Consider the following 24,900-nt stretch of genomic DNA (forward strand, 5'->3'; position numbering starts at 1 on the left):
CCAAATCGCTAGTAGCCGCAGGCACCACAATAGGCTGGTTCAAGTGAAACGCTAATACCACCTTAGGGAGAAACTGAGGACGCGTCCGCAGTTCTGCCCTGTCCGAATGGAAAATCAGATATGGGCTTTTGTACGATAAAGCCGCCAATTCTGACACTCGCCTGGCCGAGGCCAGGGCCAGCAGCATGGTTACTTTCCACGTAAGATATTTCAAATCTACCGATTTGAGCGGCTCAAACCAATGGGATTTGAGAAAATCCAAAACTACATTGAGATCCCACGGTGCCACTGGAGGCACAACCGGGGGCTGTATATGTAGTACTCCTTTGACAAAAGTTTGGACTTCAGGAACTGAAGCCAATTCTTTCTGGAAGAAAATCGATAGGGCCGAAATTTGAACCTTAATGGACCCCAATTTGAGTCCCATAGACAATCCTGTTTGCAGGAAATGTAGGAATCGACCCAGTTGAAATTCCTCCGTCGGGGCCCTCCTGGCCTCACACCACGCAACATATTTTCTCCAAATGCGGTGATAATGTTGTGCGGTCACTTCCTTCCTGGCTTTAATCAGGGTAGGGATGACTTCCTCTGGAATGCCTTTTTCCTTTAGAATCCGGCGTTCAACCGCCATGCCGTCAAACGCAGCCGCGGTAAGTCTTGGAATAGACAAGGACCCTGCTGAAGCAGATCCCTTCTTAGAGGTAGAGGCCACGGATCTTCCGTGAGCATCTCCTGAAGTTCCGGGTACCAAGTCCTTCTTCGCCAATCCGGAGCCACGAGTATCGTTCTTACTCCCCTTTGCCGTATAATTCTCAGTACCCTGGGTATGAGAGGCAGAGGAGGGAACACATACACTGACTGGTACACCCACGGTGTTACCAGAGCGTCTCTTGACCTGGCGCAATACCTGTCCAGTTTTTTGTTGAGGTGGGACGCCATCATGTCCACCATTGGTCTTTCCCAACGGACCACAATCATGCGGAAGACTTCTGGATGAAGTCCCCACTCTCCCGGGTGAAGATCGTGCCTGCTGAGGAAGTCTGCTTCCCAGTTGTCCACTCCCGGGATGAACACTGCTGACAGTGCTATCACATGATTTTCCGCCCAGCGAAGAATCCACGCAGCTTCTGCCATTGCCCTCCTGCTTCTTGTGCCGCCCTGTCTGTTTACGTGGGCGACTGCCGTGATGTTGTCCGACTGGATCAACACCGGCTGACCCTGAAGCAGAGGTTTTGCCAGGCTTAGAGCATTGTAGATTGCTCTTAGTTCCAGTATATTTATGTGAAGAGACGTCTCCAGGCTTGACCACACGCCCTGGAAGTTTCTTCCCTGTGTGACCGCTCCCCAGCCTCTCAGGCTGGCATCCGTGGTCACTAGGACCCAATTCTGTATGCCGAATCTGCGGCCCTCTAATAGATGAGCACTCTGCAACCACCCTAGCAGAGACACCCTTGTCCTTGGCGACAAGTTTATCCTCTGATGCATCTGCAGATGCGATCCGGACCATTTGTCCAGCAGATCCCACTGAAAAATTTGTGCATGGAATCTGCCGAATGGAATCGCTTCGTAAGAAGCCACCATTTTTCCCAGGACTCTTGTGCATTGATGCACAGACACTTTTCCTGGTTTTAGGAGGTTCCTGACAAGTTCGGATAACTCCCTGGCTTTCTCCTCCGGAAGAAACACCTTTTTCTGAACAGTGTCCAGAATCATCCCCAGGAACAGCAGACGTGTCGTCGGGATCAGTTGGGATTTTGGAAAATTCAGAATCCACCCGTGCTGTTGGAGCACTATTTGGGTTAGTGCTACTCCGACCTCCAGCTGTTCTCTGGACTTTGCCCTTATCAGGAGATCGTCCAAGTAAGGGATAATTAATACGCCTTTTCTTCGAAGAAGGATCATCATTTCGGCCATTACCTTGGTAAAGACCCGGGGTGCCGTGGACAATCCAAACGGCAGCGTCTGAAACTGATAATGACAGTTTTGTACCACGAACCTGAGGTACCCTTGGTGGGAAGGGCAAATTGGGACATGGAGGTAAGCATCCTTGATGTCCAAGGACACCATAAAGTCCCCTTCTTCCAGATTCGCTATCACTGCTCTGAGTGACTCCATCTTGAACTTGAATTTTTGTATGTACAGGTTCAGAGATTTCAGATTTAGAATAGGTCTTACCGAGCCGTCCGGCTTCGGTACCACAAATAGCGTGGAGTAATACCCCTTTCCCTGTTGTAAAAGGGGTACCTTGACTATCACCTGCTGAGAATACAGCTTGTGAATGGCTTCCAATACCGTCGCCCTGTCTGAGGGAGACGTTGGCAAAGCAGACTTTAGGAACCGGCGAGGGGGAGACGTCTCGAATTCCAAACTGTAACCCTGAGATACTACCTGCAGGATCCAGGGGTCCACCTGCGAGTGAGCCCACTGTGCGCTGAAATTCTTGAGGCGACCCCCCACCGCCCCTGAGTCCGCTTGTAAGGTCCCAGCGTCATGCTGAGGCCTTTGCAGAAGCCGGGGAGGGCTTCTGCTCCTGGGAGGGAGCTGCTTGCTGCAGTCTCTTACCCTTTCCTTTGCCTCGGGGAAGATATGAATGTCCTTTCGCCCGCTTGTTCTTATAGGAACGAAAGGACTGCGGCTGAAAAGACTGCGTCTTTTTCTGCTGGGAGGTGACCTGGGGTAAAAAGGTGGATTTCCCGGCTGTTGCCGTGGCCACCAAATCCGATAAACCGACCCCAAATAATTCCTCCCCTTTATACGGCAATACTTCCATATGCCGTTTGGAATCCGCATCACCTGACCACTGTCGCGTCCATAAACTTCTTCTGGCAGATATGGACATCGCACTTACTCTTGATGCCAGAGTGCAAATATCCCTCTGTGCATCTCGCATATAAAGAAATGCATCCTTTAAATGCTCTATAGTCAATAAAATATTGTCCCTATCCAGGGTATCAATATTCTCAGTCAGTGATTCCGACCAAGCCACCCCAGCACTGCACATCCAGGCTGAGGCGATTGCTGGTCGCAGTATAACACCAGTATGTGTGTATATACTTTTTAGGGTATTTTCCAGCCTCCTATCAGCTGGGTCCTTGAGGGTGGCCGTTTCTGGAGACGGTAACGCCACTTGTTTTGATAAGCGTGTGAGCGCCTTATCTACCCTGGGGGGTGTTTCCCAGCGCGCCCTAACCTCTGGCGGGAAGGGATATAATGCCAATAACTTCTTTGAAATTAGCAGTTTTTTATCGGGGGTAACCCACGCTTCATCACACACATCATTCAATTCCTCTGATTCAGGAAATACTACAGGTAGTTTTTTCACACCCCACATAATACCCCTTTTTGTGGTACTTGCAGTATCAGAGATATGCAAAGCCTCCTTCATTGCCGTGATCATATAACGTGTGGCCCTACTGGAAAATACGTTTGCTTCTTCACCGTTGACACTAGATTCGGTGTCCGTGTCGGTGTCTGTGTCGACCGACTGAGGTAAAGGGCGTTTTACAGCCCATGACGGTGTCTGAGACGCCTGGACAGGTACTAACTGGTTTGCCGGCCGTCTCATGTCGTCAACCGACTTTTGCAGCGTGCTGACATTATCACGTAATTCCATAAACAAAGCCATCCATTCCGGTGTCGACTCCCTAGGGGGTGACATCACCATTACCGGCAATTGCTCCGCCTCCACGCCAACATCGTCCTCATACATGTCGACACACACGTACCGACACACAGCAGACACACAGGGAATGCTCTGATAGAAGACAGGACCCCACTAGCCCTTTGGGGAGACAGAGGGAGAGTTTGCCAGCACACACCCAAGCGCTATAAATATATATAGGGACAACCTTAAAGAAGTGTGTTCCCCTTATAGCAGCTTAAATATTAGTAATATCGCCAATAAGTGCCCCCCCTCTCTGTTTTTACCCTGTTTCTGTAGTGCAGTGCAGGGGAGAGCCTGGGAGCCTTCCTAGCAGCGGAGCTGTGTAGGAAAATGGCGCTGTGTGCTGAGGAGATAGGCCCCGCCCCCTATTTCGGCGGGCTCTTCTCCCGGTTTTTCTGAGACCTGGCAGGGGTTAAATACATCCATATAGCCCCAGGGGCTATATGTGATGTATTTTTAGCCCGAAATAGGTACTATCATTGCTGCCCAGGGCGCCCCCCCCAGCGCCCTGCACCCTCAGTGACCGTTGGTGTGAAGTGTGCTGAGAGCAGTGGCGCACAGCTGCAGTGCTGTGCGCTACCTCATGAAGACTGAGAAGTCTTCAGCCGCCGGTTTCTGGACCTCTTCTCTCTTCGGCATCTGCAAGGGGGTCGGCGGCGCGGCTCCGGTGACCCATCCAGGCTGTACCTGTGATCGTCCCTCTGGAGCTAGTGTCCAGTAGCCTAAGAAGTCAATCCATCCTGCACGCAGGTGAGTTCACTTCTTCTCCCCTAAGTCCCTCGTAGCAGTGAGCCTGTTGCCAGCAGGACTCACTGAAAATAAAAAACCTAACAAACTTTTTCTAAGCAGCTCTTTAGGAGAGCCACCTAGATTGCACCCTGCTCGGACGGGCACAAAAACCTAACTGAGGCTTGGAGGAGGGTCATAGGGGGAGGAGCCAGTGCACACCACCTAGTGGTCAAACTTTTAATTTTGTGCCCTGTCTCCTGCGGAGCCGCTAATCCCCATGGTCCTGACGGAGTCCCCAGCATCCACTTAGGACGTCAGAGAAAATACATTTTGAATTGCCTTTTGACTCCTTTGGTTGTAAAATCTTTTCAGGGATTTCAATGTTTATAGCAGGCGTTCTGAAACTCAGTCCTCAGGACCCCACACAGTGCATGTTTTGCAGGTCTCCTCACAGAATCACAAGTGAAATAATTAGCTCCACCTGTGGACTTTTTAAAATGTGTCAGTGAGTAATTAATACACCTGTGCACTTGCTGGGTCACCTGCAAAACATGCACTGTGTGGGCCCACGAGGACAGAGTTTGAGAACTCCTGGTTTAAAGTGTTAAGAGCGCTTCTGTTATTCCCCTTTCTATTATTATACAGGGACAGCAGCTTGTGATGTCCTGGTATTATTATTATTATTATTATTATAATACATTGGGAGTGGTGGTGATGTCATCGATAGCAGTAATACAGGGACATGACTGGGGGAAGTGAGGGGTATCTGGGAGCATTATAATGACATCACTTAGATCTATAATTATAATAATAATTCAGGGACATGTCTGGGGAGGTGAGGGGGATCTGGGAGCATCACAGTGACATCACTTATATCTATAGTAATAATACATGAACATGACTGGGGAGGTGAGGGGATCTGGGAGCATCACAGTGACATCACTTATATCTATAGTAATAATACATGGGCATGACTGGGGAGGTGAGGGGATCTGGGAGTATCACAGTGACATAACTTATATCAATAGTAATAATACAGGGACATGACTGGGGAAGTGAGGGGATCTGGGAGTGTCACAGTGACATCACTTATATCTATAGTAGTAATACAGGGACATGACTGTGAAGGTGAGGGGATCTGGGAGTGTCACAGTAACATAATTTATATCTATAATAATAATATACAGGGACATAACTGGGGAGGTGAGGGGATATGGGAGTTTCACTGTAACATCACTAATAGATATAGTAATAATACAAGGACATGACTGGGGAGGTAAGAGGATCTAGGAGCGTCACAGTGAGATCACTTATATCTCTAGTAATAATACAGGGACATGACTGGGGAGTTGAGGGGATCTGGGTGCGTCACAGATACATAACTTATCTGTAGTAATAATACAGGGATAGTGTTCACTCTAGAAATATTGTTAGGCAGGGCCCTGGACTGCGGTGGCATAAGTGTGCGCACACAGCAAAGCCACGCATGCATCTGAAAAGGGTTCGTGGCCATGTAAAATAGGGTTCGTGGCCATAAAACATCATTTAAGTGGGCGGTGCGGCCCACAGACGTTACTGCAGGGGGCGTGGGTGGCCGGTGGCTTCACTGTTGGAGATGTGCCCAGCACCAATGATGTGCTGGGCTTTCCCCAAGCTCTCCTAGCATAAATGGTTGTCATCCGCACAAGCAAGACATCTTTACACGCTGAGAGGGCAGGAAGCGGACAGCAGTTTTAGCAGGGTGCCGCAGAAAGGGCAGGGTGGATTTTGCCCTTAAAAAATAGGGCAAGGTGCGGTGCCCTACTAAAACAGCCTAGCTTGAACACTAAGGGGCATAACTGGGGAGGTGAGGGGATATCGGAGTGTTACAGTGACATTACATATCTATAGTAGTGATACAGGGACATGACGGGTGCTGAGGGGATCTGGAAATGTCACAGTAACATCATTTATATCTCTAGTAATAATACATGGATTTGACTGGGGAGTTTAGGGGATCTGAGAGCATCATAGTGATATCACTTATATCTATAATTATAATAATTCAGGGACATGACTGGGGGGGTGAGGGAGTTTGGAAGCAGCATAGTGACATCAATTATATCTATAATTTTAATAATAATTCAGGTACATGACTGGGGGGTGAGGGGGTCTGGGAACATCACAGTGACATCACTTATAGCTATAGTAATAATACACGGAGATGACTGGGGATGGTGAGGGGATCTGGGAATGTGACAGTGACTTCAGTTATAGCTATAGTAATAAAACTGGGACATGACTGGGAAGATAAGGGCATCTGGGAATGTCACAGTGACATCACTTATATCTATAGTGATAACACAGGGACATAAATAGGGAGATGGGGTGATCCAGAAGCATCACTTATATCTGTAGTAATAATACAGGGACATGATTGGGGAGGTGAGGGGATGTGGGAGCATCACAGTGACATCACTTACATCTATAGTAATAATACAGGGACATAACTGGGGAGGTGAGGGGATATGGGAGCATCACATTTACATCACTTATAACTATAGTGATAATACAAGGACATGACTGGGGAGGTGGGGGAATCTGGGAGCTTCACAGTGACCACTTATATCTATAGTAATAATACAAGGACATGATTGGGGAGGTGAGGGAATATGAGAACATCACAGTGACGTCACTTATATCTATAGTAATTATATATGGACATGACTTGGGAGGGGAGAGGAACTGGGAACGTCACAGTGACGTCACTTATATCTATAGTATTAATACATGGATATGACTAGGGAGGTGAGTGGATCTAGAAGCGTCACAGTGACATTACATATGTCTAGTAATAATACAGGGACATGACTGGAGAGGTGAAGGGATCTGGGAGCATCACAGTGACATCACTAATATCTTTAATAATACAGGGACATGACAGGGGGGGGGGGTGAGGGGGTCTGGGAGTGTTAGAGTTACATCACATATCTATAGTAATAATACAGGGACATGACTGGGGAAGTGAGGGGATCTGGTAGTGTTACAGTGACATCACTAATATCTATAGTAATAATACAGGGACAGAGGACTTGGGAAGTGAGAGGATTGGGTGTCACAGTGACTTCACTTATATCTATAGAAATAATACAGGGACATGACTGGGTAAGTGACGGGATATGGTAGTGTCACAGTGACATCACTTATATCTATAATAATTCAGGGAAGTGACTGGGGAGGTGAGGGAATCTTGGAGCATCACTGTGACATCACTAAATATCTATAGTAATAATACAGGGACATGACTGGGGAGGTAAGGTGTTCTGGGAGTGTCACAGTGACATCACTTGTAGCTATAGTAATAATACAGGGACATGACTGGGGAGGTGAGGGGATCTGGTAGCATCAAAGTGACATCACTTATATCTATAGGAATAATACAGGGACATGACTGGGGGTAGAGGTGGATCTGGGAGCGTCAGATTGACATCACTTATATCTATAGTAATAATACAGGCACATGACTGGGGAGACGAGGAGATCTGGGAGCTTCACTGTGACACCACTTATATCTATAATAATAATACAGGGACATGACTGGGGAGGTGAGGTAATCTGGGAATGTCACAGTGACATCACTTGTATCTATAGTAATAATACAGGGACATGACTGGGGAGGTGAGGGGATCTGGGAGTATTTACAGTGTTATTTATGTCTCCCCCATTTAGCAGGATTACAGCATAGTGAAGAAGACATCCGGTAAACGTGAGACCCCCAGCAATCATCCCTGTGTTGCAGGTGGACTAAGCAGGACCTAGAGCCCCATCACAGTGCCTCCACCTCACTCACTGATACATAAGCGACACAATGACCAGAAGATCCTGTAACTCACCAACAAGATCATTCAGCTGCTGACTGGAGAGGTGACTGCTGGGAATGGGGCATTATACAGTAACACCAGGGAATGTGTCTGGGTGATGACTGGAGAGGTGACTGCTGGGAATGGGGCATTATACAGTAACACCAGGGGATGTGTCTGGGTGATGACTGGAGAGGTGACTGCTGGGAATGGGACATTATATAGTAACAACGGGGGATGTGTCTGGGTGATGACTGGAGAGGTTACTGCTGGGAATGGGACATTATACAGTAACATTGGGGGATGTATCTGAATGATGACTGGAGAGGTGACTGCTGGGAAAGGGGCATTCTACAGTAACACCGGAGATGTGTCTGGGTGATGTCTGGAGAGGTGACTGCTGGGAATGGGACATTATACAGTAACACCAGGGGACGTGTCTGGGTGATGACTGGAGAGGTGACTGCTGGGAATGGGGCATTATACAGTAACACCGGGGGATGTGTCTGGGTGATGACTGGAGAGGTGATTGCTGGGAATGGGACATTATACAGTAACACCAGGGGATGTGTCTGGGTGATGACTGGAGAGGTGACTGCTGGGAATGGGACATTATACAGTAACACCGGGGGATGTGTCTGGGTGATGACTGGAGAGGTGACTGCTGGGAATGGGACATTATACAGTAACACCAGGGGATGTGTCTGGGTGATGGCTGGAGAGGTGACTGCTGGGAATGGGGCATTATACAGTAACACCAGGGGACGTGTCTGGGTGATGACTGTATCACTGTGTGTGTCAGGTACCTATAAGGTGTCAGGATGTCACTGCCTATGTCTCCATGCAGGAGGAGGAGTATATAGAGTATATAGAGGAACACAGGGGTCTGTACAAGTACGTGATGATGGAGAATCACCGGCCCCTCACATCACTGGGTAAGAGGAGACTGTCATGTATTGTACAGGGGAGAGCAGGTATGGGGGCCCCCTATATACACACATCATCTGATAATCACATATATACACTGTACTCAGTCACTGTGTGTCTCCTACAGATGGGCCCAGTAACAGAGATACCCCAGAGAGATGTCCCCGTCCTCTGTATTCCCAGGATTGTACAGAGGAGAATCACAGGATCCCACAGGAGGATCAGGTAGGTGGGATTTAGGGTCTCCCCAATATACCAAAGTGACTGTCACTATATGATCTGTAGAGCAGCTGTGTGTCTTATACACTGATATTATACTGTTTCACCTCAGTTTAATCTAGCACTATGCAAATGTCATTATAGTGTACGTTTTTTTGGGTTTATATTTTAGGTAGAACGTCTGTCTGATATTAAAACAGAAGATACAGAGGGAGAAGAAGAGACGCATGTGACTGATATAAAGGCAGAAGATATAGAGGGAGAAGAAGAGACGTATGTGAGGGGTGATCAGCAGTATAAGGAGGAGGAGATCCCTACAGATATCAGCACAGGTGAGTAATAAACACTTATTACAGAAAAGAGTCACATATACTCCTTTATCAGTCACTACAGCAATCTCTTCTCCTACACCCTCCTCTGTCAGTACAGACTAATGTATTTTCCCAGTGGGGGAGTCAGGATCCATCAGCCCCTATTATACTCCTCACATCATGTCACTGTGTGTTACCAGCCCAGAGATCTGACCAGTCTCCTCCCCACACTGTCTGGTGTATCTCATACATCAGGAGCCATCAGCCCCTATTATACTCCTGCTCTCCCCCTCACATCATGTCACTGTGTTTTACCCACCCAGAGATCTGACCAGTCTCCTCCCCACACTCTCTGGTGTTTCTCAAACATCAGGAACCATCAGCCCCTATTATACTCCTGCACTCCCCCCTCACATCATGTCACTGTGTGTTACCAGCCCAGAGATCTGACTAGTCTCCTCCCCACACTCTCTGGTGTATCTCATACATCAGGAGCCATCAGCCCCTATTATATTCCTGCTCCCCCACTCACATCATGTCACTGTGTGTTACCAGCCCAGAGATCTGACCAGTCTCCTCCCCACACTCTCTGGTGTATCTCATACATCAGGAGCCATCAGCCCCTATTATACTCCTGCTCTCCCCCTCACATCATGTCACTGTGTGTTACCAGCCCAGAGATCTGACCAGTCTCCTCCCCACACTCTCTGGTGTATTTCATACATCAGGAGCCATCAGCCCCTATTATACTCCTGCTCTCCCCCTCACATCATGTCACTGTGTGTTACCAGCCCAGAGATCTGACCAGTCTCCTCCACACACTCTCTGGTGTATCTCATACATCAGGAGCCATCAGCCCCTATTATACTCTTGTTCTCCCCTCACATCATGTCACTGTGTGTTACCTGCCCAGAGATATGACCAGTCTCCTCCCCACACTCTCTGGTGTATCTCATACATCAGGAGCCATCAGTCCCCTATTATACTCCTGCTCCCCCCTCACATCATGTCACTGTGTGTTACCAGCCCAGAGATCTGACCAGTCTCCTCCTCATACTCACTGGTGTATCTCATACATCAGGAGCCATCAGCCCCTATTATACTCCTGCTCTCCCCCTCACATCATCTCAGTGTGTGTCACCAGCCCACAGATCTGCCCAGTCTCCTCCCCACACTCTCTAGTATATCTCATACATCAGGAGCCATCAGCCCCTATTATACTCCTGCTCTCCCCCTCACATCATGTCACTGTGTGTTACCAGCTCACTGTTCTGACCAGTCTCCTCCCCACACTCTCTGGTGTATCTCATACATCAGGAGACATCAGCCCCTATTATACTCCTGCTCTCCCCCTCACACTATGTCACTGTGTGTTACCAGACCAGAGATCTGACCAGTCTCCTCCCCACACTCTCTGGTGTATCTCATACATCAGGAGCCATCAGCCCCTATTATATTCCTGCTCTCCCCCTCACATCATGTCACTGTGTGTTACCAGCCCAGAGATCTGACCAGTCTCCTCCCCACACTCTCTGGTGTATCTCATACATCAGGAGCCATCAGCCCCTATTATACTCCTGCTCTCCCCCTCACATCATGTCACTGTGTGTTACCAGCCCAGATATCTGACCAGTCTCCTCCCCACACTCTCTGGTGTATCTCATACATCAGGAGACATCAGCCCTTATTTCTCTGACGTCCTAGTGGATGCTGGGAACTCCGTAAGGACCATGGGGAATAGCGGGCTCCGAAGGAAGCTGGGCACTCTAGAAAGATCTTAGACTACCTGGTGTGCACTGGCTCCTCCCACTATGACCCTCCTCTAAGCCTCAGTTAGATTTCGTGCCCGGTCGAGGTTGGATGCACACTAGGGGCTCTCCTGAGCTCTTAGAAAGTTATAGTCTTAGATTTTTTCAGTGAGACCTGCTGGCAACAGGCTCACTGCAGCGAGGGACTAAGGGGAGAAGAAGCGAACTCTCCTGCTTGCAGCCGGATTGGGCTTCTTAGGATACTGGACACCATTAGCTCCAGAGGGACCGACCGCAGGCCCAGTCCTTGGTGTTCGGTCCCGGAGCCGCGCCGCCGTCCCCCTTACAGAGCCAGAAGCGAGAAGATGGTCCGGAAAATCGGCGGCATGAAGACTCAGTCTTCTCCAAGGTAGCGCACAGCACTGCAGCTGTGCGCCATTGCTCCTCATACACACTTCACACTGCGGTCACTGAGGGTGCAGGGCGCTGGGGGGGGTCTCCCAGAACCAGGGTGTCTCTTCTGTGGTGGCTGCAGAGTGCTCATCTCCTGGAGGGCCGCAGGTTTGGCATACAGGACTGGGTCCTGGTGACCACGGATGCCAGCCTTCGAGGCTGGGGAGCAGTCACCAGGGGAAGAAATTTCCAAGGACTATAGTCAAGTCAGGAGACTTCCCTTCACATAAATATTCTGGAACTAAGGGCCATCTACAATGCCCTCAGTCAAGCAAAATCCCTGCTTCTACACCAGCCGGTGCTGATCCAGTCAGACAACATCACGGCAGTCGCCCATGTGAATCGTCAGGGCGGCACAAGAAGCAGGATGGCAATGGCGGAAGCCACAAGGATTCTCCGATGGGCGGAAAATCATGTACCAGCACTGTCAGCAGTGTTCATTCCGGGAGTGGACAACTGGGAAGCAGACTTTCTCAGCAGGCACGACCTCCACCCGGGAGAGTGGGGACTTCATCCAGAAGTCTTCCAAATGATTGTTCATCAGTGGGGTCGTCCACAGGTTGACATGATGGCGTCCCGTCTAAACAAAAAGCTAGACAGGTATTACGCCAGGTCAAGGGACCCTCAAGCAATAGCTGTAGACGCTCTGGTAACGCTGTGGGTGTACCAGTCAGTGTATGTGTTTCCTCCGCTGCCTCTCATACCAAAGGTATTGAGAATAATAAGAAGGCGAAGGGTAAACACAATTCTCGTGGTTCCGGATTGGCCAAGAAGATTTTGGTACCCGGAACTTCAAGAGATGATCTCAGAGGACCCGTGGCCTCTACCACTAAGACAAGACCTGCTCCAGCAGGGGCCCTGTCTGTTCCAAGACTTACCACGGCTGCGTTTGACGGCATGGCGGTTGAACGCCGGATCCTGAAGGAAAAGGGCATTCCGGAGGCAGTCATTCCTACGCTTATTAAAGCCAGGAAAGAAGTTACAGCAAATCATTATCACCGCATATGGCGGAAGTATGTTGCATGGTGTGAGGCCGAAAAGGCCCCAACAGAGGAATTTCAACTAGGTCGATTTCTGCATTTCCTGCAAGCAGGAGTGAATATGGGCCTAAAACTAGGCTCCATTAAGGTACAGATCTCGGCTCTGTCGGTTTTCTTTCAAAAAGAACTAGCTTCAGTACCTGAAGTTCAGACATTTGTAAAAGGAGTGCTGCATATTCAGCCCCCGTTTGTGCCCCCGGTGGCACCTTGGGATCTCAATGTGGTGTTGAGTTTCTTAAAATCACATTGGTTTGAACCACTAAAAACCGTGGATCTTAAATATCTCACGTGGAAGGTGGTCATGTTATTGGCCTTGGCTTCTGCCAGGCGTGTATCAGAATTGGCGGCTTTATCTTGTAAAAGCCCTTATCTGATTTTCCATATGGATAGGGCAGAATTGAGGACTCGTCCCCAGTTTCTTCCTAAGGTGGTGTCAGCGTTTCACCTGAACCAACCTATTGTGGTGCCTGCGGCTACTAGAGACTTGGAGGACCCCAAGTTGTTAGACGTGGTCAGGGCCCTGAAAATATATGTTTCCAGGACGGCTAGAGTCAGAAAATCTGACTCGCTGTTTATCCTATATGCACCCAACAAGTTGGGTGCTCCTGCTTCTAAGCAGACTATTGCTCGTTGGATTTCCAGTACAAGTCAACTTGCGCATTCTGTGGCAGGCCTGCCACAGCCAAAATCTGTCAATGCCCATTCCACAAGGAAGGTGGGCTCATCTTGGGCGGCTGCCCGAGAGTCTCGGCTTTACAACTTTGCCAAGCTGCTACTTGGTCAGGGGCAAACACGTTTGCAAAATTCTATAAATTTGATACCCTGGCTGAGGAGGACCTGGAGTTCTCTCATTCGGTGCTGCAGAGTCATCCGCACTCTCCCGCCCGTTTGGGAGCTTTGGTATAATCCCCATGGTCCTTACGGAGTTCCCAGCATCCACTAGGACGTCAGAGAAAATAAGAATTTACTCACCGGTAATTCTATTTCTCGTAGTCCGTAGTGGATGCTGGGCGCCCATCCCAAGTGCGGTTTATCTGCAATACTTGTACATAGTTATTGTTAACTAAATCGGGTTATTGTTGAGCCATCTGTTGAGAGGCTCAGTTGTTTCATACTGTTAACTTGGTATACTATCACGAGTTGTACGGTGTGATTGGTGTGGCTGGTATGAGTCTTACCCGGGATTCAAAATCCTTCCTTATTGTGTACGCTCGTCCGGGCACAGTACCTAACTGAGGCTTGGAGGAGGGTCATAGTGGGAGGAGCCAGTGCACACCAGGTAGTCTAAGATCTTTCTAGAGTGCCCAGCCTCCTTCGGAGCCCGCTATTCCCCATGGTCCTTACGGAGTTCCCAGCATCCACTACGGACTACGAGAAATAGAATTACCGGTGAGTAAATTCTTATTTATACTCCTGCTCTCCTCCTCACATCATGTCACTGTGTTACCAGACGATATTATAAGGTATATAGTTACGGGAAAAGAAGCGTCACATAAATGTCCTGTATGTCAGAGCAGTATTTACAGTAGATCAATGTTTACATCAGTAGTTACTGGAGAAGCGTCTCCGAGTATTCTTAGACAGCGGGTGTGCCAGGAAAGCAATGGGAAGGTGGCAGAGGTGGGAAAGCTGATATATTGTGTAGAGAGAGTCACCTCACGCGTTCCATGTATCAGGCTAGGAGAATACAGCAGATGAGGGAGACGGCATATCGGACTGTACTATTCTCTCTGAACACTATTGTGCTATATAGATGTATGACGCTATTAGAATCCACAATTTATTAATGGTTTAGGCTACTAAATGTATAAATTACAGTAATATTATATTATACTGTGAAAAAATTGATTTAATTTCACAGTCGGCAATTCGCCCATGCTCTTATTACAGGGTTCTTTTTTAAAAAAAACATGGATTCTATTGGTGAACGATATGCTGCAGTATTCTAGTTATGGAAACAATATGTCAAATGTTTTTTTGAACCAGCTAAGACTGTAGCTAAACAATTCAGTACGGAATCCTTATCTGTATAAATCTTCCCAGCACAGTTTTTTTCATACATTGAGGGTTATTCTTGGTACATGCACTTATTTCATGTCCATGCAAAATTATTCTTAATGCTTTTGCTGTGGTATCATGGATATAGGGGATAGAAAGAATTTACTCTGTTACACTGGTTCAGAAATTTATCTGATAGAATATAAGCCAGAATTGTTACAGGTACTATTACAAACAGGTACGAGACATATCCTCAGGAAATTGTTGAGAGAAAAAATGTTATCCATGTATTGAGGGTTACACTCGGTTCATGCACTGCTATTTTTAGAAAATATTTAGAAATAATAATATCTACTGAGGGATATACTCGGTACATGCACTGTTTATTTTATGCCTGTGCAAAACTATTTTGGAATGCCTTTGCTGTGGTATTGAGTATCATTTATGCCAACCTCTATGGTAATTAGCTTCTCTATGTTTTCTCAAATTATGCTAATGAGCAAGATAAGGGCCAATTCAGGGAAATTTTTCACATGAGGACCTAATAAGACTGCATTAGGATCACGGAACCCATACCCTCTGCCATTATGAATAGGACATGGGTATAGGGAATAGAGAGAAATTACTCGGTTACATTGGTCCAGAAATTTGCTTGATATGATACAAGCTAGAATTGCTACAGATGTATTGAATAGAAAAAATAGCTGGAATCTAATCATGATTGCTTAACAGCACAGATGCGTTCAAATGTATGAGCGATAAATTCAATTAGATAGCTATAATAATTTTTCTTGGAAGATGCTATGCATTTGAGGTGTGCATTCGACATATAGACAAGATAATATGTAGACGGTAGCATCTTGACGATGATGGTTAATATTTTCACCACAGGAAAAATATTGTTGAGATAAATTGTAGCATTTTTTGACTATGATATTCTCACCACAGGAAATACATTGGTCGATTTGGAGACAAATTTTACATAGGGGATGTAGCAGAATTCATGCACAGGGTGGCAGATACATATAGGTCTACGCCACTCAGAATACCCCGTTTTCATTTTAAAAGAAATAATTAAATGTTACGTTTTAATCTATTATAATCATATCATATTGATTTATACATCAAATTGTTATAAAAGAGTGCTCCAAAAAGCAATCTATTCTTTTTGTTGCCCCTTTTGCAACAAACATGTTGTTTCGTGCTAGGAGAATACAGTGGCCGAATAGCTGAGACAGAGGCAGGATGTTCCAAGGGACTGGTCCCCTACATCAGGAAGTCTTCCAGCTACTGATAGAAAGATTTGGGCTTCTTGAAGTAGACATTATGGCAGCAGCTCATGTCACCTGTAGTAATGCCACATGATCTCTCAGTGTTAGTTATACTCCAGTCCAATCATCCTGGTTTTAATAAAATAAATAAACACAACAGCAATGCTTACAGGTAATAATGTCATTTATAGAATTATATATTGTACCATGTGACACCCTTGGTCTCGTCTACTCATTTTATAGTCATTTGCTATTTTTAATAATAATCTTTACAAGATTAAAATTGTGACAGGAAAATTCATTTCTGCTGCGGGGTACACTTGGCTCCACAAGGAATGGACAATGGGGTGTAGAGTAGGATCTTGATCCGAGGCACCAACAGGCTCAAAGCTTTGACTGTTCCCAGAATGCACAGCTCCGCCTCCCAGCACAGGAGCTCAGTTCGTCAGTTGGTGCATAAGCTGGGACATAACAGAGGGGCTGCTCCAGGCAGCCCTAAGAAGAGCTTTTTTCTGAGGAAAAAAGTGAAGACTTCAAGGGCAGCAAGCTTCAAGCTGGATGATCCCGAGCCATCCGTTCCTCCCAAGAAACCAGATAGGTTCAAGCATCAGATGATGATTAAACAAGTTTTACCTCACTCTGACTACCTAATTGATATACGTCAGGAACCCTGGGAAAACCCGGGTACGAAGTTTGTGCCTCAAAAGAAGATGCTGGCTCGCTATCCCCTCACACCGGAGGTGTCTAAGAATTGGGAAACGCCTCCTCCAGTGGACTCACATGTGGCTAGGATGGGTGGTTTCCTCAGCTCTACCGGTCACCACCGTTATGTCTCTAAAAGAGCCTACGGATAAATGTGTGGAGGGTTGTCTGAAAGCGATTTACACCCTCACGGGTGCTGCACAAAAGCCCACTATTGCAGCTACTCGGGCTGCAGAGGCCATTGAAGCATGGGCCTTGGAGTTAGATGCTGAAATCTCCTCTGACCATGCTAGACAATGCTTGTCTTATATTGTCACAGCTTCTCGTTATATTAAAGAGGCGGCTTCTGATGCCGGTATCCTGGCAGCCAAGGCCTCTACTACGTCAGTCCTGGCTCGCCAGATATTGTGGCTGAGATCCTGGTCTGTGGATCTGGACTCTAGAAAAACCCTGGAGGTACTCCCTTTTAAGGGAGATATTCTGTTTGGGGAGGATTTAAATAAGATAGTGGTTGACTTGGCTACTGCCAAAGCTGCCTGTCTGCCAGGTACTGCTCCTTCTGTTTCGAAGGCTAAAGGTACTTCCTTTCGCCCCTTTTGTCCTTCAGGTAAAGCAAAAGGTCAGGCGTACAACAAGCAGGCCCGCACTTCTAAACCTGGTAAGCCTAAGCCCAAAAGAGCCTGGGCGGCCCATCAGCTAGCTTCCAAGACAGATGAGCCTGCTGCATGATGGGGCGGGTCTCCCTCTGGGGGATCCCAGGGTGGGGGGCCGGCTTCTAGGGTATACCCAGGAATGGTTGAAGACCACTTCAGATGCCTGGGTACGGGAAGTCGTCACTCGAGGCTATGCCATAACCTTCAAAAACTGACCCCCTCATCGATTTTGCCAGACAGATGTCCCGTTGGACAAGACAAAGGCAAACACTCTACATTCGGTGGTACAGACTCTCCTGGATACAGGAGTCGTAGTACAGGTGCCTCTTGCACAGAGGGGCCGGGGGTACTATTCTCTGCTGTTTCTAGTTCCGAAACTGAATGTGTCCTCCCGGCCCATTCTCAACCTCAAGGCATTGAACAGGTTTGTGAAGGTTTCCAAGTTCCGGATGGAAACCCTTCGCTCTATAGTTCTGGCCTTGGAACCTGGGGACTTCATGGTCTCCCTGGATATTCAGGATGCTTACCTGCATATTCCTATAGCAGTGTCTCATCAGCAATACCTGAGATTTGCGATTGGCAACTGCCATTACCAGTTTCGGGCGTTACCTTTTGGCTTAACAACGGCTCCGCGAGTCTTTACAAAACTCATGGCGGTGATGACGGTGGTACTCCGCCGTTTAGGGGTCAGGATACTGCCGTATTTGGACGACTTGTTAATCCTGACAAATTCCCTAGAACTTCTCCTGTGTCATCTAGAGGTGACAGTCCGGTTTCTGCAAGCCCACGGGTGGCTCATCAACTGGAAGAAGTCATCCCTGATCCCTGCTCAGAGCATGGTGCATCTGGGAGCACTATTGGACACTCACAACCAGCGGTTGTTCCTGTCTCAGCAGAAAGTCCTGAAACTTCAGGACAGGATTCGTTGCTTCCTATCTCGTTCGCAAGTGTCGATACATTTGGCGATGCAGGTGCTGGGACTCATGGTGTCAGCATTCGACATGGTGGAGTACGCTCAATTTCACTCTCGCCCTCTCCAGAGGCTGATTCTAGATGGCCTGCTTCACCGGATCAGGTCTCAAATGATCTCATTGACTTCGGAGGTCCGTCTGTCGCTGCTCTGGTGGCTTCGGGACCAACAACTGTGCAGGGTCCGTCCGTTCTGGATATCCGACTGGGTCCTGTTGACAGATGCCAGTTTAAGAGGTTGGGGCGCGGTGCTGGAGCAACACTCCCCTCAGGTGCGGTGGACCAAGGAGGAGTCCCTCCTCTTGATCAATATTCTGGGGTTGCGGGCGGTCTTCAATGCCTTGAACCTAGCCCAGCATTTAATACAGAACCGTCCTGTTCAAGTGCAGTCGGACAACGCCACCACCGTGGCTTACATAAATCATCAAGGCGGCACTCGAAGCTGCCTAGCAATGAAGGAAGTCTCTCGGATTCTACAGTGGGCAGGGCGCCATCTACCGGCCATATCGGCAATATTCATTCCGGGAGTCCTGAATTGGGAAGCGGACTTTCTCAGTCGTCAGGACGTGCATGCCGGCGAGTGGGGCCTCCATCCAGAAGTGTTTCAACTCCTAGTGGAAAGGTGGGGCCTTCCAGACGTGGATCTGATGGCGTCTCGACGCAATCACAAGGTTTTGGTCTTTGGAGCAAGGACAAGGGATCCTCAAGCAGCATTCGTGGATGTACTGGCGGTACCGTGGAGGTTTCGGCTGCCGTACGTGTTCCCTCCGGTGTCACTACTGCCCAGGGTAATTCAAGCTAGAAAAAGGAATTCTGCTTCTCATAGCTCCAGCGTAGCCCAGATGGCACTGGTTCTCAGACCTGCAAGGCCTGTCGTCAGAGCGTCCAATTTTACTTCCACAACGCCCAGACCTCCTCGTTCAGAGCCCCTGTGTCTACCAGGACCTAGCCCGGCTGTCTTTGATGGCGTGGCTCTTGAAGCTTCCGTCTTAAGGGCTAAAAGGTTTTCTGAGGCTGTCAATCAAACTTTGTTGCGGGCCCGGAAACCGGCTTCTGCTCGTATTTACTATCTGGCATTCTTACTTTGTTTGGTGCGCATCTAACGATTATGGCGCTTCCAAGTTTAGTATAGCCAAGTTGTTGGCTTTTCTTCAGCAGGGCCTGGACTTAGGCCTGCGTCTGGCCTCCCTCAAGGTTCAAATATCTGCCTTGTCGGTGTGGTTTCAGAGAAAAATTGCGACATTACATGATGTGCATACCTTTACTCAGGGTGTGTTGCGTATCCAACCTCCCTATGTCCCGCCTGTGGCTCCTTAGGACTTGTAGGTGGTTTTGGAGGCAATACAAGAGTTTCCGTTTGAACCTCTTGGTTCAGCTGACCTTAAGTGGCTTTCCCTTAAGGTGGTGTTTTTGCTGGCTATTGCTTCAGCTAGAAGAGAGTCGGATTTGGGTGCCTTGTCCTGTAGTTCCCCATATCTGATATTTTACCATGACCGTCCCGGCTATCTACCTAAGGTGGTTTCTTCGTTCCACCTTAATAAGGAGATTGTAGTTCCGGCACTCGTTTCTCCTGATCTGTCTCCCAAAGAGCGGTCTTTGGATGTGGTAGGGGCTCTCCGTATCTATGTGGAGAGAACTGCTCCTATTAGGAAATCTGATTCTCTTTTTGTTGTGTTTGGGTTTCACAAACGGGGCTGGCCTGCTCACAAGCAAAATCTGGCCAGATGGATTAGAATGGTGATTGCACATGCTTATGTGAAGGCTGGTCTCTCTGCTCCTGATCACATTAAGGCTCATTCTACTCGGTCTGTTGGACCTTCTTGGGCGGCCCAACATGGGCCCTCATTCCGAGTCGTTCGCTCTGTAAATTTCTTCGCATCGCAGCGTTTTTCTACTTAGTACGCATGCGCAATGTTCGCACTGCGACTGCGCCAAGTAATTTTGCTATGAAGATAGGATTTTTACTCACGGCTTTTTCTTCGCTCCGGCGATCGTAGTGTGATTGACAGGAAATGGGTGTTACTGGGCGGAAACACGGCGTTTTAGGGGCGTGTGGGAAAAAACGCTACCGTTTTTGGAAAAAACGCAGGAGTGGCCGGAGAAACGGGGGAGTGTCTGGGCGAACGCTGGGTGTGTTTGTGACGTCAAACCAGGAACGACAAGCACTGAACTGATCGCAGATGCCGAGTAAGTCTGAAGCTACTCTGAAACTGCTAAGAAGTTTGTAATCGCAATATTGCGAATACTTCGTTCGCAAATTTAAGATGCTAAGATTCACTCCCAGTAGGCGGTTGCTTAGCGTGTGCAACTCTGCTAAAATCGCCTTGCGAGCGATCAACTCGGAATGACCTCCATGGTGCGATCGTTGAACAATTGTGCAAGGCGGCTACGTGGTCCTCTATGAACACGTTCATAAGGTTCTATGCCTTCGATACTACCGCTTCCCAGGATTCTTCCTTTGGACGCCGGGTTCTTGTGCCCACTACAGTGCGTCCCCTCCCATAAGGAACTGCTTTAGGACATCCCCATTGTCCATCCTTGTGGAGCCCAGTGTACCCCGCAGCAGAAAATGAGTTTTATGGTAAGAACTTACCTTTGTTAAAACTCTTTCTGCGAGGTACACTGGGCTCCACAAGGCGCCCACCCTGACGCACTTAGCTTCTTTGGGTTGGTATGGAATTAGCCGCTGACACGTCTCCTGTCGTGAGTATGCGGTGTTGTGGCTACTAACTGTTGTCATCTCTTTTCCTGCTACTGCATTGGACCGGTTAACTAAAAACTGAGATCCTGTGCAGGGAGGCGGGGTGATATAGGAGGTGGCGCTATGCATTGTGGGAACAGTCAAAGCTTTGAGCCTGTTGGTGCCTCGGATCAAGATCCTACTCTACACCCCATTGTCCATTCCTTGTGGAGCCCAGTGTACCTCGCAGAAAAAGTTTTAACAAATGTAAGTTCTTACCATAAAACTCGTTATTTCCATAATGTATTTTATTCCAGCAGATGGACACACAAGCAGGAATATCTCAGAAGGACATCTAATGTTATCCCCGGATTGTGACATAAGAGATAGTGACAGTAGAGAGGATTCTCCAGGAGATAATCCCATTACCCCAATTATACATCCAGCTCTATCAGTTGATCCCTCTGATCCTGGGAAATGTTCTCCTGATCACTCTGATATTGGTGCATATGGTACAGCTCTGACAGTAGATACAGTGTTTCCGTGTTCTATAGATGCCAAATGTTTTACACAGAACACAAAGCTTATTACCCATCAACCAGCTAAGGCAGGTGGAAGGCCATTTCCATGCTCTGAGTGTGGGAAATGTTTTACACTGAAATCAGATCTTGTTCTACATGTGAAAATGCATACAGGTGTTAGGCCATTTCCGTATTCTGAGTGTGGAAAATGTTTTATACAAAAATCAGCTCTTGTTATACATGAGAGAAGTCACACAGGTGAAAAGCCATTTCCATGTTCTGAGTGTGGGAAATATTTTCTACATAAGTCACATCTTGTGAGACATGAGAGAAGTCAAACAGGTGAGAAACCATTTCCATGTCCTGAATGTGGGAAATGTTTTCTAGAGAAATCACGTCTTGTTATACACGAGAGAAGTCACACAGGTGAGAAACCATTTCCATGTCCTGAGTGTGGAAAATGTTTTGTACAGAAATCAGATCTTGTTACACATAAGAGAAGTCACACAGGTGAGAAACCATTTCCATGTACTGAGTGTGGGAAATGTTTTCTACAGAAATCACATCTTGTTATACATGAGAGAAGTCACACAGGTGAGAAACCATTTCCATGTTCTTAGTGTGGGAAATGTTTTTGTACAGAAATCAGATCTTGTTATACATCAGAGAAGACACACAGGTGAAAAACCATTTCCATGTTCTGAGTGTGGGAAATGTTTTCCACAGAAATCAGATCTTGTTATACATGAGAGAAGTCACACAGGTGAAAAGCCATTTCCATGTTCTGAGTGCGGGAAATGTTTTCTACGGAAATCACATCTTGTTAGACATAAGAGAACTTACACATGTTCTGAGTTTGAGAAGTAAATCAGCTGTTTCACACAATAGACTTCACACAGGTGAGGAACCTTTGTAGTCTCATCATCACCATTGCCATGCAATGTTCCTCAAGGTCCTGTCCTATCTCCTATGCCTTTTGCAATATACATGCAGCTACTGTGTAAAACAATCAGATGTCATGCCCTGGTCTACCACTGCTGTGCCGATGGCCTCTCTTTTGCTCTGTGTACTCGTGACCCAATACCAATCCTAAGTGGCTGTTTAGCTGAGCTCCAGGTGTGGGTGATACCAGTTGGCTGGGACTCAGTTGTGGTGAAACGTCCTTATAATAGAGTCTCGTGATAGGGATACGGTCTGACTGTCACGTTCCTGGTACACACCTCCGCTCTGCCTAATAATGATTGCCAATTTACATATGGGCAGCTGTGCCAGTGTCACCCCATGTCTGTATCTCACAGGCTGTCACATAAGCCCCTATATCTGTTGTAGAAGCAGTAATCAGCCTTGGGCACAATTTTATATATATATATATATATATATAAAAAGTTTCTAATGCCCGGCACTCCTGGTCCTTGTCGTCAATTGCCTGGGTGCCCTCCGCTCTGGATCGGGTAACACTTAGAAAAATTGCAGCGTCACTCCAGGACTTTGAAAAATCTTAGTAAATTTATTAAATCACAGGTCCAACGTTTCGGGGTCCGTAACCCCTTTGTCAAGGTGTGTCACACACCTTGACAAAGGGGTTACGGACCCCGAAACGTTGGACCTGTGATTTAATAAATTTACTAAGATTTTTCAAAGTCCTGGAGTGACGCTGCAATTTTTCTAAGTATATATATATATATATATATATATACACACACATATTCATGGGTTCAGCACTCCCAAAGCCTGGTAGACGGCTGCGTTGACTCTGGACTTAATAAAGCACAGTGGACCAACACCAGCAGATGACATGGTTCCCTAAATCAACACAGACTGCGAAAACTTCACACTGGACTTCAAGCATCTTGGATTTAGTGCCTCTCCATTCTTCCTCCATACTCTGGGACCTTGATATTCAAATGAGATGCAAAATTTGCTCTAATCAGAAAAGGACTTTGGACCACTGAGCAGCAGACCAGTTCTTTTTTACTTTAGCCCAGGTAAGACGCTTCCTACTAGGCCATTTTAGAGCAATTTCATACATCCTTCAGCAGACAAGATTTATGGAGATGTTGACTTAATTTTCCAGCAGGACTTGGCACCTGCCCACACTGCCAAAAGTACCAAAACCTGGTTCAATGACTGGGTTAACTGTGCTGGATTGGCCAGCAAACTCACCTGACCTGAACCCTATAGAGAATCTATGGGGCATTGCCAAGAGAAAGACGAGACATGAGATTGAACAATGCAGAAGAGCTGAAGGCCATAACACCTCAGCAGTGCCACAGGCTGATAGAATCCATGCCACGCTGCATTGAGGTAGTAATTCATGCAAACGGGGCCCAAACCAAGTACTGAGTACATATGTAGGATTATACTTTTCAGAGGGCCGACATTTCTGTATTTAAAATCCTTTTTTTATTGATTTTATGTAATCTAATTTTCTGAGATTTGGGATCTGGGGTTTTCTTAAGCTGTAAGCCACAATCATCAATATTATAACAAATAAAGGCGTGAAATATCTCACTGCATGTAATGAGTCTATATAATATATTAGTGTCACTTTTTAAGTTGAATGACTGAAATAAATGAACTTTTGCACAATATTCTAATTTTCTGAGTTTCACCTGTACAGTTCATTATTACATCTTTCTGCTGCTGATTCCTCTCCCAATGCAGCCAAGCATCTGACTAGCCTTCCTCATTGCTTTGTTACATTGCTTACCTGCCTTTATGTCACCTGAAAAAGTGACTCCTAGATCCCTTTCCTCCTCAGTAGTTTCCGGTATAGTGCCATTAATACTATATTTCTCATACTTCCTAGAGGATGCTGAGGTCACATTAGAACCATGGGGTATAAACGGGATCCGCAGGAGACATGGGCACTTTAAGACTTTGAAAGGGTGTGAACTGGCTCCTCCCTCTATGCCCCTCCTCCAGACTCCAGTTTTAGAATTGTGCCCAGGCAGACTGGATGCACTTTAGGGGAGCTCTACTGAGTTTCTCTGACAAGACTTATGTTAGGTTTTTTATTTTCAGGGAGGACTGCTAGCAACAGTCTCCCTGCTTCGTGGGACTTAGGGGAGAGAAGTATGACCAACTTCTGGTGAGTTCAATGGCTCTGCTTCTGGCTGACAGGACACCATTAGCTCCTGAGGGTGATTATCGCTGGGCGCTCCCGGATGCTCACT

General features: G+C 47.2%; 1 protein-coding gene and 1 long non-coding RNA gene across 2 annotated transcripts; both read left to right on the forward strand.

The window, feature by feature from the left end:
- Positions 1–8,105: 8,105 nt before the first annotated feature.
- On the forward strand, positions 8,106–9,382 carry LOC134983438 (uncharacterized). Its single transcript, XR_010191642.1, has 3 exons — positions 8,106–8,296; positions 9,080–9,167; positions 9,287–9,382. It is a non-coding gene; the product is annotated as an uncharacterized LOC134983438 (long non-coding RNA).
- A 172-nt stretch (positions 9,383–9,554) lies between these two features.
- LOC134983456 (gastrula zinc finger protein XlCGF71.1-like) lies at positions 9,555–23,187 on the forward strand. Its single transcript, XM_063949132.1, has 2 exons — positions 9,555–9,710; positions 21,524–23,187. Exon 2 carries the CDS (start codon positions 21,562–21,564, stop codon positions 22,342–22,344), a length of 783 nt encoding a protein of 260 aa, XP_063805202.1. The 5' UTR covers positions 9,555–9,710; positions 21,524–21,561; the 3' UTR covers positions 22,345–23,187.
- Positions 23,188–24,900: the final 1,713 nt, after the last annotated feature.

The sequence above is a fragment of the Pseudophryne corroboree genome (assembly GCF_028390025.1).
Source record: "Pseudophryne corroboree isolate aPseCor3 chromosome 3 unlocalized genomic scaffold, aPseCor3.hap2 SUPER_3_unloc_15, whole genome shotgun sequence".
Lineage (NCBI taxonomy): Eukaryota > Metazoa > Chordata > Amphibia > Anura > Myobatrachidae > Pseudophryne > Pseudophryne corroboree.